Genomic DNA, 12,866 nt, shown 5'->3' with positions numbered 1-12,866 from the left:
TTTTATTTCTTCTTGACTGGATTTAATCTTTTCCTGCTTGACCCCAATCTTTTCTTGAAAGGAATCCTTCTTGGCCAACATCAGTTCCATCATTTGCTCCATTTTTGTAAGCTGATGATACAACCAACCACTGCAGTCTTCAATCCAGTCCCACTTCTGACACCAGTTTTCAAGTGTAAGAGTGACCATAGATGGGGTTGGATTGGTAATTGGATTTATTCGACTCTTTGATGCAACATGTGACTATAATTTACAGTTCATTGTTACACACACGTGCATACCCATGTCCACAGTCAGTCTTCACTACCGTTGCTTAGTAGCAGCTTTCAACAGTGGACATTCCACTTCCTCTGGGTTCTGAAACTGTCCCCGGCCTCAGCTACCAGCTTCTCACAGCAACAGCTCACAACCACTGACTCCTAGCAGTCCTGTAATTGATTCATTAACTCACCCACCAACCAACCAACTCTCACTGGCCCACTAACTCATCCTTGCTTATAACATATCAACATGCACCACACAGATAACACCATTCCTCTGTTGCTGTACCATTGTTGTGTTCGTGTTAGTTGGGGTTCCCACATGATCACTAGTCAGACATTGCCTAGCTACAGCCATTGCTTGCAGAGCCATTACTTAACAATGTCTGTTGCCTATTTTGCTGTTGTTCCCTAGCAATGGGTCTACATGCCACAATATTTAACATTTCAAAATGTAGTTTTAAGAGTATTATCCAGTGGTATTTGTCATTTGATTGTGTGGAAATTTCTTTTATTATTTCAGCCCATCATATGAACCAATATAATTTTCTTCATTCATACCAGGTTGGGAGAAACCAGGTGAAAATTGACTGGAGTTTTCTAGAAGTCTTCAATTGTACTGGTGGACTTATTGTGTAACATTCTTAACATACTCTGTAATTTGTGTTTATATAAACTGAAATAAAGAATTCAGGTCTCAGAAGTTTGTTTGTTGGTATGATTAAATGCAAGTAAATGTGTTGTAACTTGTTTTGTTCTTACAGAAGAAACCTCAGACTCCACCTGAAACTCCACCGCAGTCATCATCATCTTCAGATTCTGAATTGGAAGATGGTCAGAAAAGGGCTGATAAAGTGGATTCTGTATCTTCATCTCGGGATGATAAGAAGCATGCACACGATGGTAAACCTGTCTACAACTACATACATTATGACCCAGAGATGCACTGGTGTCGTGTGTGTGATGTGTTCCCTCGCACCGCTAAAGAATTCCTCAACCATCTTCATAGTGCTGAACACAAAGAGCAAACGCTGGTAACTCTTACCTTTTAGTCTGTCTTTATACTTTTCTTTAATATCAGTTCTGGTTATTTTGTAATGAAGGAGTTTTATATTATGGATATGGATGCTGTAAGTAGTTATTAGTGGCATGTACTTTGGTCTGTGACAGATTCAGGGTCACAGTTGCATGATTAGCAGCCTGAAGGTTTTGAGCTCTGTCCAGGGTCCCCCCACCCCTCAATTCCTCAATTCCTTGAGGAAAATCATGAAATAATACCTGAAGTATATTTCTGTAACATTCAACTGTCTGCTTTATTATATGGATGAAATTCGGCTTAGTCCACATCATTGAATGTGTAATTCAGCTTTACTTTGTTAGCTGTAAAACAAATTCTTATTGGATTGCATATCGCTGCCATCAAGTGTGTATGATTTAGAGTTGTATATTAACATTAACATAGATGCCATGCTGTTTAAAGTTTCATGTGTTGGGCATGATTTCTAACTGATTTAGAAATTTTCATTATAATGAGCTCTAAGATTATATTACTGAGTCTTCGTAAATGTTACCTGGAGTAATGGATTCGTGTGTTAGAAATTTTGGTGATTTCTTTAATTGTAGCCCTCATAATGAGTTGTAGAAGGAAAATGAAATGGACAGAATTGCTGAAATACTGTGTCATGACTAGGGCCCGGATTTTTTGAAAATGCATATGCGCATATGCAAATGCATATTTTGATGGTTTTTGGTCATTATTGCATATTCTAAATGTAATAGCATATTTCTGCATATATGTTTGAAATTAAGGATAATTTCCATATTCTCTAACAAAATCGGTTTTGCCTGTGTTTTAGACATCCCTTGCCAGTTGCTATTCTCAACTCTCTGAGTAACGGCACTTTTACCATTTACAATACAAGCAGGTAGCTTGGCTATTTCGAAAGGGAAGGGGTGGGATTTTCCTTCATTCCATTGACCACAACAGCAGACAGTAGCATCAGAGGGTTGGTCTCGAGAGAAGTCTCTTCAGTTAATGTGTAACTATTTACTTTAATAGTCTCCATCAGAAAAGTGTTCGTGTACTGAAAATGCGTAAAGAAAAATGCAACAGCAGATTTTTAAAAATTCGGTGGGTGTCAGGTAATAGTGACTATTCAACAGATGGTGTCATTGTGTACTGTCAAGTTTGTGCAAAGGAAGTAAAATGTGAAAAGAAATTTCAGTTTGAACATCACTCAACCACTGCACATATTACAACAGAGAAGGGGAAGAAGAACAGCACCCACAACTACCGCTTACACAGGTCAAACCCAAGTCCTCTGTTAATACATTTTCAGCCGATCTTTGTAAGGCTTTAGTATGCAGCAAAATTCCATGGAATAAATTAAGCAACCCAGTTCTGCGATCATTTCTGGATACATAAAAAAATCCCAGATGAATCAACTCTTAGAAAAAAATATCTACCTTTGCTGTATGCATCTACTCTGGAGTCAATCCATTCTGACATCGGAGGGAACTGTGTCTGGATATCGGTGGATGAGACAACCGATTTATGTGGCGGATACATAACAAATTTTGTAGTTGGTAAGCTACATCCAGACGAACCCAGCAACCCTCATCTTCTTGCTTGCAAAGTACTAGAGAAAACCAACCATAGCACAATAGCAAGATTTGAAAATGATTCTCTGCAACTATTATGGCCATCTGAAATTGAGAATAATTGTTGTAAGGTGCTTGTATTACTCACAGATGCAGCTTCCTATATGTTGAAAGCAGCAAAGGCCTTACAAGTATTTATCCAAACCTTATACACGTAACCTGTTTAGTGCACAGATTACACAGTATTGCAGAAAAAAATACGCGCACAGTTTCCAGCTGTTAACGATTTAATTGCAAGTGGAATAAAACTGTTTCTGAAAGCACTAGCTCGTGTCCAGTTCTACAGAGATTGCTTACCTCAGGTTCCTGTGCCACCTGAACCTGTCCTAACTAAGTGGGGGACATGGATATCCGCAGTTTCATTTTATCAGGAGAATTTCAATCAAGTAAAAGAAGTGGTTACAAAACTTGAAGATGAGTATGCATGTGTCCATGAAGCAAAAGTGGTGTTTGGAAGTGATACTGTTTATCAAGATGTGAATTTTGTCCATGCACATTTTTCTACAGTTTCAAAAGCCATTGAGAGCTTAGAATCTTGTGGTGCGCTCCACGACTCACTTGAACTCGTTCAGAAAGCAACTTGTTCACTGAATTCTGCTCCAGGTGAACCTGGAGAGAAGATTAAATTCAAGTTAGAAAAGATGCTGAATTTGAACCCAGGACTAAAAAAGATTCAGTCAATTAGTCAGTACTTGAGTGAAATTAGGGTATCTTTGCCAGATGAATGTTCCGAACCTTTGGCGCCAGTGTATAAATACTGTCCAATCACATCAGTTGATGTAGAAAGATCATTCTCAGCCTATAAACTCATTTTGATGGATAATAGATGCAGTTTGTCTCCAGAAAACACTGAAAGACTTCTAGTTGCTTCTTGTGATGCTACTTTCTACAGTGAATGATGCATGTAAATAGGTGAGTCTGAATAAAGCGACCTGTTCCTTAAGTGCATATTGTTTTATTTTTGGTGCATATTTTCCCGCTTTTCAGCGCATATTTTAAGTGTTTTGGCACATGATCCGGGCCCTAGTCATGACTGAGTCTGAATGGAATGCAAGTGAAGATTTAATAGATTCTAATGATAGTGTGTGAAATTATGAACTGATAGAATGAAATGAATTATTGGTATATGACATTCAGCTAAGAGAGCAAGTGAATGTGGAATCTGTACCTGCTTTTTTAAGAACACAACATGCAAGAGGACTAACTAGGCTGTCACCACTTCAGTTTTATTGCTTAGGAATATATGACCTGATGTCAAAAGAAAAACTCTGTTATGCAGAGTTATGTCTTGACAGCAGTTTGCAGTATCTACCTAGATCCAGTTACTGGAATTGGACACAAATGTAGAGAGCTCTTGCTGCTGGAGAAATGGGAAAAGGGTTCAAACCTATGGTGCATCCTCATTGTAATGAGAATATATCAAATTTGTTAAAAAGCACATTATAACAAGTATATGTAATATCCAAAAATGGTTGGCAAACATAATCTGAAACCTTATTTCTAATTACATATATTACTGTACGGCACCAAGATTTTAAAAAAATAATCAAAACATCACAGTATTTATTCTTTTTGGGGCATTCGGAACAAAAACCTGAAAAATTCCCATATTCTATTCATCCATATGTTCATGTGCAATAAATTGAGAGCTACTAAATGGATTTTCATTAAATTTGATACTGGGTAGTTTCACTATAATGATTCAGCATATTTCAGGTTGATTGAAATCTGATAGTATTAAAATGCATTGTCATAATGGAGTTCTGCTTACAGAGTGGATAATTTTCAGTCCGGTGTGACATACAAGTTTACAACACTTCAGTCTTTTTCACCTTACATGTTTCGATTCAAAAGAATCATCCTCAGAGGTGCACCACTATGATCAGGAAACACTGTCACATAAGATGTTTTAACCATATGCACTCAAGCTATGAATAATGCTCACTGTATAAATTTTGTTACTGTCACGGTCGGTTTTGGATTCTTTTGAATCGAAACATGTAAGGTGAAAAAGACTGAAGTGTTGTAAACTTGCATGTCACACTGGACTGAAAATTATCCACTCTGTAATTAGTAGTGTGACGGACCAAAATGAGACAAATCAAATCAGTTCTGCTTGTATCTCTCACAAAAACTGCACGGACTTCTTAACATTTATGAGAAGAAAAATTGTTTTGAACAAAAGTTGTACAAAGAAATGAAACTCTTTCCCACAAGTTGTACCGTTTTCAAGGTAAGGGAAAAAAATTAATTTTGTGCTGTCTGCAGGAAATAATAAAGTTTTCAAAGAGACATGAAAGTAAAGAAGAATAATACAACATTTCAACGTCTGTAGTATTATTCGAATGTAAGAGCTGAAGATTTTCTCATGCTTCCATAATCTCTTGTACTTGCAGCTGTGAGGTAAAGTTTCTCAGTTACAAATCAGAAGAGCTCCACATGCTTAGCATCCTGTCTCAGGGTTGCATAAAAACCCTGTTCAGGCATACAGTTCTCATATTTGGGATTGTAGTCTTTTCTGTCCCAAACAACAGAAATGTGCAGAGTGTGGTTTAATCCTACCTTTATGGATCACCAGCTGTAAATAGTTAGGGAAGTAAATATGCGGCATGCAAAAAGTTGTGAAGGAAAGTCGAAGCTGTCTACGAGTCTCTCATTATAATAAAAATGCCTTCTTTTATGTGATTTAATTTTATATTTAGTGTAATGGCATAACTGTAGGAAATATGCAGAATTATAGTTAGTAAACATTTGCTGTAGAAATCAGCTTTTGTATCATGCACTGCTATAAGAAAATAATCTAACTGAATAAAAGTTGATGATTTCCATTTTTGAGTAAGGATATACGTGTTAAGTTCAGATCTGGAGGTGTTGTCTTTGTAAAGATGATAATGTTGGTTAGGAGAGCTTTTCACTGTTCATCCAAGAAGTACGTATGTTTTAATTGGGACTTGCATATTAGAAATGGTTATTGTGAGATTTATATATCTAAAAATAAATTTTTAAAATCCAAGAATAACAAGAAAACACTGAAACATCTATCTAACAGCTAGAGTAACTTCTCACTAATTTCATCCTCATGAACTCTGATTGTTTTTAAAATAAAGCATGTGTCTGCTTTGTTTACCAAAACTGTAAAAATATTGCCTCTCTATAGTTTGCATACTGGTTCCCAGTTGTCATGAAAGCATTGCAGTCAGTAAAGAAGCTTAAAATTTCCTCTTCTGTTATAAAGATAATAATATGCAGTATTTGAAGCATCTTGGCCAAGTAGTTTTCGGTAAAAACTCCCAAAAATGGAACTTGTCATACTTGTAATTTTTCCAGATATCTTTTCCAGGCCACTTGAACATAGAAATGGTGTGTCAGATTCATTTAAGGGACTAATCTTATATGAATATAAGAAGAAAGAATGAAGATCCTGCAAGAATGTGAAAAGGTCCAGTAGTGCTGCTATTCAGTAATTTTTATTGCATGAACGTAACAAACTGTCTTCAGTTTTCTTTGTATGTTGGCAGTTGTTAATTTTTAATGACTACAGATTCTATGAAATCTCACTCTGATTTCTGAAGAACATTGCAATTTTACCTCCATTGTTATGCAGGAGAGGAAGCTGGTTGATATGCCATGGCATAAAGTGCAGGCAGACCTGGAGGTTCCACATGTCATGGGGGCCCCAACAAAGCGAACTCCAATCAGAGGTAAATGCAGTCTGTTATTAGCACCAGAACTGTTCATGCAAGTAATCTGATTGTAGTCACTTTTATGTTTCTTATATAATATTTATTGAGACCACATTCTTCATGTTTGCTGTTTCAGGTAAGTTCAATAACACTTGTGTTGATTATAAATTTTTATATGAAATATTGCATGTTGTGGTTAAGGAAAAAAGCGAGATGTAGAGTGGTGTATTATTGTAGAGGAGAGAAAAATGCATTTTCAAGTATTTTGCTGATGTCCTTAGTAAGGCTGTACCATATTTTATGCTCCAGGACATGTCAAGTTTTTTTGGGGGGGGGCAATGCCTGCAGAGTCACTGATTATATTTTACACTATTTCTGTAAGTGGAAGTTGTCGTGAATGGTGACAAGTAAAATACCATAGTCAGAAAGTTAAGCAATGGATTTAACCATAAGTTTAGTATTCGCTTGCTCCAGTAATGTTCATTATTTTGGAAGGACAAAATCAAATGTAAGGTATTGTAGAACTGGGAAAAGTAGTTGCCAGATTTAACAAGAATAAAATAAGTAAATACTAAGAAATAAGAATTTGCAATAACTAAAATCTGTCATACAAGTAGTTATATATATTGACATGCAGTTTTGTGTAAGCATGGTATTTGCAGTAGTTCTACTTGTATCCAGGCACTAACTGATAGCAGACTGTGGAGCTTTTCTACCGTTCTGTTAATTGACATATCAAAGTACATGACAGTTTTATCAGCATTATCCAAGTGTTCCGATGATTTTTTTTTTGTGGAGGTGTAAATTCAGTGCTAAAATGAAATTTGCTATTCTTAAAAATCACTTGATAATGTTTGCACAAATGTTTTGCATCAATGTTGAGCAAAGCCACAGCACTTCATCATGCATCTTGATCATTGCTCCACTCCTGATAAATTTAGCACATTCCAACTAGCTATTGGGTTTTGTGACAGTAATGAATTTCTTCAACGCATTAGTTACTGTTGACTGTTCAAGAAAGATCCTCTACCACAGAGCCTCTTTTCTCCAGAATGAAGAAGAAATGTGACCTAACTTATAAACCTCAAATATATAAGTTTAACCCTATCTGTGTAAGATTATGGTACACCCTTATGGACAGTGTTGGTGATTTCATGTGCATCATTTTAATAACTTTGATTCTCCTCACTTCATAATTTCAGAATATTTTAGTATATTGCTTCATATAGATTCTAAATGGTTCTGATGATGATGTATAACATGCAGAATTACTGGGTTTTTGGACTTTGTCTATCATCCAGAATTCCAAAAACCTAGAAAACACCTGAAGATGGAAGTAAATCCAGTTTCAGAAGCATTGTGTTTTCTAGTTGTTTAGAATATCGACTGTTGGACAAAATACAAAGCCCAGTAATTCTGAATATTGTTTCATGTTGGAAACTGAGAATAAACTGCTTCATATCTGAATTGTTTTTTAGTTCTTTGAGTAGTGTTGTGCTAGTTGTTCATTGAGCTTTCTCAGTATTGTCCAGTAGCACCAGTTATTAGTTTATAATGAGTCCTACAATGAAATTCTAAATTCCATGCTATATGCATAATTAAGAGTTATAATAGTGCTCCTAGTAAAGTGAGTGACTGCAGACTTCACAGCCATATTGAAATGCCAGTAGAGTTGAAAATTTTTCAGTGGGGCACTTCCTATAGAACAGCTTTGGAAGCCTCCAGTCTGGTTTTCTCTTTCTTTGTATGTAAGTGTTAAATAAAATGATAAATTTGCTTATTATGTTTAATTCTTATGACATTGTCATTTCTGAAGTAAACAGCAACACTTTCAAAAGAAACTTTCATGTTTTGTGATCTGTGTATATGCAGCAGTGAGTCTTAAGTTTCCAACAGTACAGACGCGAAATATTTCATATACCAAAGCTGTTATTAGACAAGGACAAAGTAACAGACTGTAGTAATAATTCTTTTTCATTTATTTTGTTCGCTGAGATGACAGGTTGGACACATTAACAAGAAGGTAGAGCATTTCAAGAAACTCGTGTTGGCATTAAATTAAAAAATAGCAAACTGGTCCTTGACAACATATGCACTTTCATGGATCCAATCCCATTGCATTAGCTTATTTTTCATCAAGCATTCGGTGCAGTTAACTTTTGGATCACATAAAGGGACCACTAATAGTGATAGGTCAGCATATTTCAAACGTATTGATGATTGCAGAGTCTGTTAAATAATGAAGTTTTGTCATGAGCCACATGGCATGATTAATATTTGTGGCATTGTATGTCGAAGAAATTTGGTAACCACAAGCAGAAAGTGAACTCAGAGAAGTGGAAATACTCATCATGGGAACCTGTTTCTGACTGTCTCCATTGCAGCAGTTTCTTCTGATTACTGAATGAATCAAGACAGACTGTGAAGATGTATTTTACATTCAGTATTTCACTATATTGTGAAATGCTTATAAGTAATCCATATGTCTGAAATTGTTGGAAATTTCTGTGTTGACTGTGTACTGATTTTGTATGAGCAAAATGTAATTGTAATTGTAATTAAAAAAGAAAATCTTGTATGATTTCCGTCCAAGAAAGGAAACATCCTCAAACTTTTCTCTCTTCGTTGCTTTGATTCTAGTCCCAAATGTTATTTGTAAATAGTTCCATGTAATTGAAATGTAGACCATTTGTAGATTCTTCAGGGAGAACCAATCATCTTTTAACAATAAATATTATGTTGTATTTGTTATATTGAGAATAAAAGAATATAATTTGTTTTTTCATGATATTACTTTGTATCTGTATTATTAACAATCTGCATTCTAACTATACCTATCTCTTATTTGTTTACACGTGTGCATGTGCGTGCATGCACGTCCATTACTATTGTGTCTGTGACAAAATATCACAGTACATTTTAGGATGCAATTAAGGTGACAAATGATTTGTAACAAGATTCCTGAGTTTGGACCCCACAGATTCTTTGAAACTTTAAGAGTTTCTCTCGTGATATTTGATAATTGTAATGGATTTTTAGTAGGATTGAATGTATTGTAATAGATGAGTAGATGTGTTGCAGTGTAAAGTCTAAAGACTTCACTTCCGTGTTCATTTTCAATGTCCCTAATGATCTGAGGCTTAAACTCGTGGCATTTATTGCAAAATATTTGGCATTTGTGGTCAAAATTATGGCATATTCTAGATTATCAGTCCCTTCATATAGAAATAAACCTTTCACTGAATGAAATATAGGAAATAGTTGGAAGTTTATTTGAATTCAAGCTCGAACTAGATCGATCATTGCAATAGTATATGGGGTATAATGTCATGTAGTCCATTGAAAGTTAACTGACATTTCATAGAAATATATCACTTCCATCTTCAGGGTTGACAAGTTACCTAAGCAAGAAATCAGCATGAAGCAGGCAGCAAGTGAGGCAGTTGATTTTCAATAGACTACATGGTGTTGGATCCCGTAAGGTGGAGCTCTTCAAAGCCATATTTGTTCTCTAATGCTGCCATATGTTCTAATGTCATTGGCTGCTTGCTAACCTTAAGTTAGTCTGTCTTCTATGCCATGTGAATCCTGCAGCATTGGCCAGTATCTGTAAAATGACATTTTCAACATAGTGGCCTCTAATAAAAGGAAAATTTATAAGAAATCATGATTGCAGTCAGCATGTTAAAGATAGTTCAGTAGTTACACTCTCAACATACTCCTGCCATGAATATCTGCAAAAACCCTGACTCTCTCCCAGATAGAATAAAGGATGCAGGAGGAAATTTGAACTGTATGCCTCCTAAAAACAGAAATGGACAGTAGCTGAAGTTCACTTTTCTTCTAATGCTGTGCAACTTAATTCTTTATTTTTTTCTTGATTTTATGCTTGTGCCTCACGTTTTACAAGCTCAAGTGAAAGAAGTTTTGCAATCTTGTATCCACCTGTTTGTGTGCCACTTCTGCCACCTTTATTTGGGCCGAATCCTAGATGTTTGATTTTGGAACTGGAAGGGATTGTAAACATTTATGTAGGTTGTACAGATGAAACACTTATGTGTTGAAGAAAAGTATGAACATACTGGCACTATGAACCTCTTCTTTGTATATTTTTATAGTTCATTAAAAATATTGTACTGAGATACATTTTATATTACGGGAGTTAAGGTTCTCACAGCAGTGGTTATTAAGGGTTCTGTCTTCTGGAATATAGCACCATGTAGTCCATTGAAGGTCAGCTGACATTTCGGAGGAACATGTTGCATCCATCTTCATGGTCAAACAGGAATCCAGCATGAAGCAAGCAGCAAGCACAGCCAAAAGATGGAGAAGACATATTCTTCTGAAACATTGGCTCTCTTTCAACAGACTACAGAGTGTTGTATCCCAGGAGATAGATCTGTACATCTTATATTGTTTGAATTGCTTCATGTTAGTTTCAAGCAGGCTGTCAATCCCATCCTCTCTTAATGTCATGTTATGGTTGAATTGCACCATATTAGATTTAGGAAGCTTTTGAGCCCATCACATCTTAACATTGTACTTTTATTTTATTTTTGGTAATTTATATTGTTTGTATTTGCTTCGTGTTAGTTTCAAGCATTCTGTTGAACCCATGATCTTTTAACATTGTTTTATTTTTAGTTTTATACATTTTATATAGTTTACGCTTCGTGTTAGCTTAAGGCAAGTTCTTGAGCCTTAATTTTTATACATTTTATATTTTTTAAGTTTTTGCATATTTTCTGACAAGCTGTTATACACACCAGATTTTATCTTTCTTTTTTTTAGCCTGTGTTATATTGAAAAAATTAAAATAGGCTTATGTGATCTCCATGATGTCTGTGTGTCTGCATATCCACTCCTATTAACTTCTGAATGCCCGAACCAATCTTTGTGAAACATGGTATGTGTGTCATGACATGTGAGCCCATCCCAATGGCGCACTACATAAGTTCCTCCTATTAGTCTGTGTCTCTGTGTGTATTCCCTATTGTTGTTAGGCAGTGGCTCAGTAAACATCCCCCTATCACTGCTGGTTAATGGCTCCATAAAAACATTACATCATCAGTGAATCCTGTGCAGTCCATGTAATATCAAGGAAAGTGGGTGATTAGTCCTTCCCAGAATGTCCTGTTTTGTGTTGAGGTATACCTCATATTAGCTTCAGGCCAAGTGCTTGAACCCATCACCTTTTAACACTGTTTTATTTTTATGTTATTTTTACATATTTTGTTTTGTGTGAATTGCTTCATGTTAGTTGAAGGCAAGCAGTTGAGTCCGTCAACTCTTAATGCTATTTTGTCTGTATACATTTTATATTTTTAGTTAATGTTATTTTCAGGCAGTCTGTGTGACCATCTTTTAATGTTATATTTCATTTATTTTCATTATATGTGTTTGAGCTACTTCACAACAGTAGCTTGTGAGACCATCATCCCCTAATTGTTTTATTTTTATCTCAGGCTTGCAGTTCTTCATTTCTGCAACAGCATGGTATTGTAAGCTTTGTGATGTATGGATTGGAGACCTTCACTGTGCATCTCTCCATCTCAAGTCAAAGAGACATTCTGAAAATTACTCTGTAAGTTTCTATTTTGTAGAGAGCTGTTGTGTGACATCTTTTAATAACATAAATTTAGGCAAGTGGTAATTAGGGGGGTAGAATTAGGATGTGTATAAATAAAATGTTGAATGTGTAATGGAAGCGTTCTGTAGTATAGGAGTAGTAATTGAAGTTGGATGCTGGAACGTAGGCCCTGGGAGTCTATCTCTGGCACTCCAAAATGTAAATTGTAATGAACCTAATACAATATTCATGTATTCATCTTCTAAGTATATTAGATATTGTAGCTAAATTCTTGGTAATTTATTACAGTGAAACTTCCCTATAATGTTCTCACACTGTTTTCCCCCCACTTAACTTACTGTGTGGTAAGGCCGCGTCATATCTTAAGCGATTAGTCACTGGCTTCCCACCGTGGGGGCCCGGGTTTGATCCCGGGTCTGGTCAAGTGGGATTTGTGGTGGACAAAATGGCACTGGGGCAGGTTTCCTCCGAGTACTTCGGTTTCCCTTGCCAATCTTCATTCAACTAATTGCTCCACAATCACCCTCACCTATCATCTGGGGCTGGTACAATAGGCCAGAAGTGGCCGCAGTACAAGGGACTTAGTCCCACCCCACTATCAGTAAAAAAAAAATACTGTGTGGTACCATAGGCCAAAGGATTAACACTGCTAATACCAAGTCTTGCCACCGG

At 36.0% G+C, this 12,866-nt stretch overlaps 1 protein-coding gene across 1 annotated transcript in view; it reads left to right on the top strand.

Moving 5' to 3' along the window:
• LOC111871383 (zinc finger matrin-type protein CG9776) overlaps positions 1–12,866 on the top strand; it is a 46,254-nt gene that overhangs the window by 28,871 nt on the left and 4,517 nt on the right. Inside the window, exons 9-11 of the mRNA XM_023864461.2 lie at positions 1,025–1,294; positions 6,526–6,622; positions 12,070–12,188. Coding sequence (XP_023720229.1) covers positions 1,025–1,294; positions 6,526–6,622; positions 12,070–12,188 — 486 coding nt within the window. The remainder of the gene's footprint in view (positions 1–1,024; positions 1,295–6,525; positions 6,623–12,069; positions 12,189–12,866) is intronic.

This window comes from Cryptotermes secundus, unplaced genomic scaffold (genome assembly GCF_002891405.2).
Source record: "Cryptotermes secundus unplaced genomic scaffold, Csec_1.0 scaffold194, whole genome shotgun sequence".
Lineage (NCBI taxonomy): Eukaryota > Metazoa > Arthropoda > Insecta > Blattodea > Kalotermitidae > Cryptotermes > Cryptotermes secundus.
The sequence above is the reverse complement of the archived record's forward strand: the minus strand, read 5'-3'. Positions and strand labels throughout refer to the sequence as shown.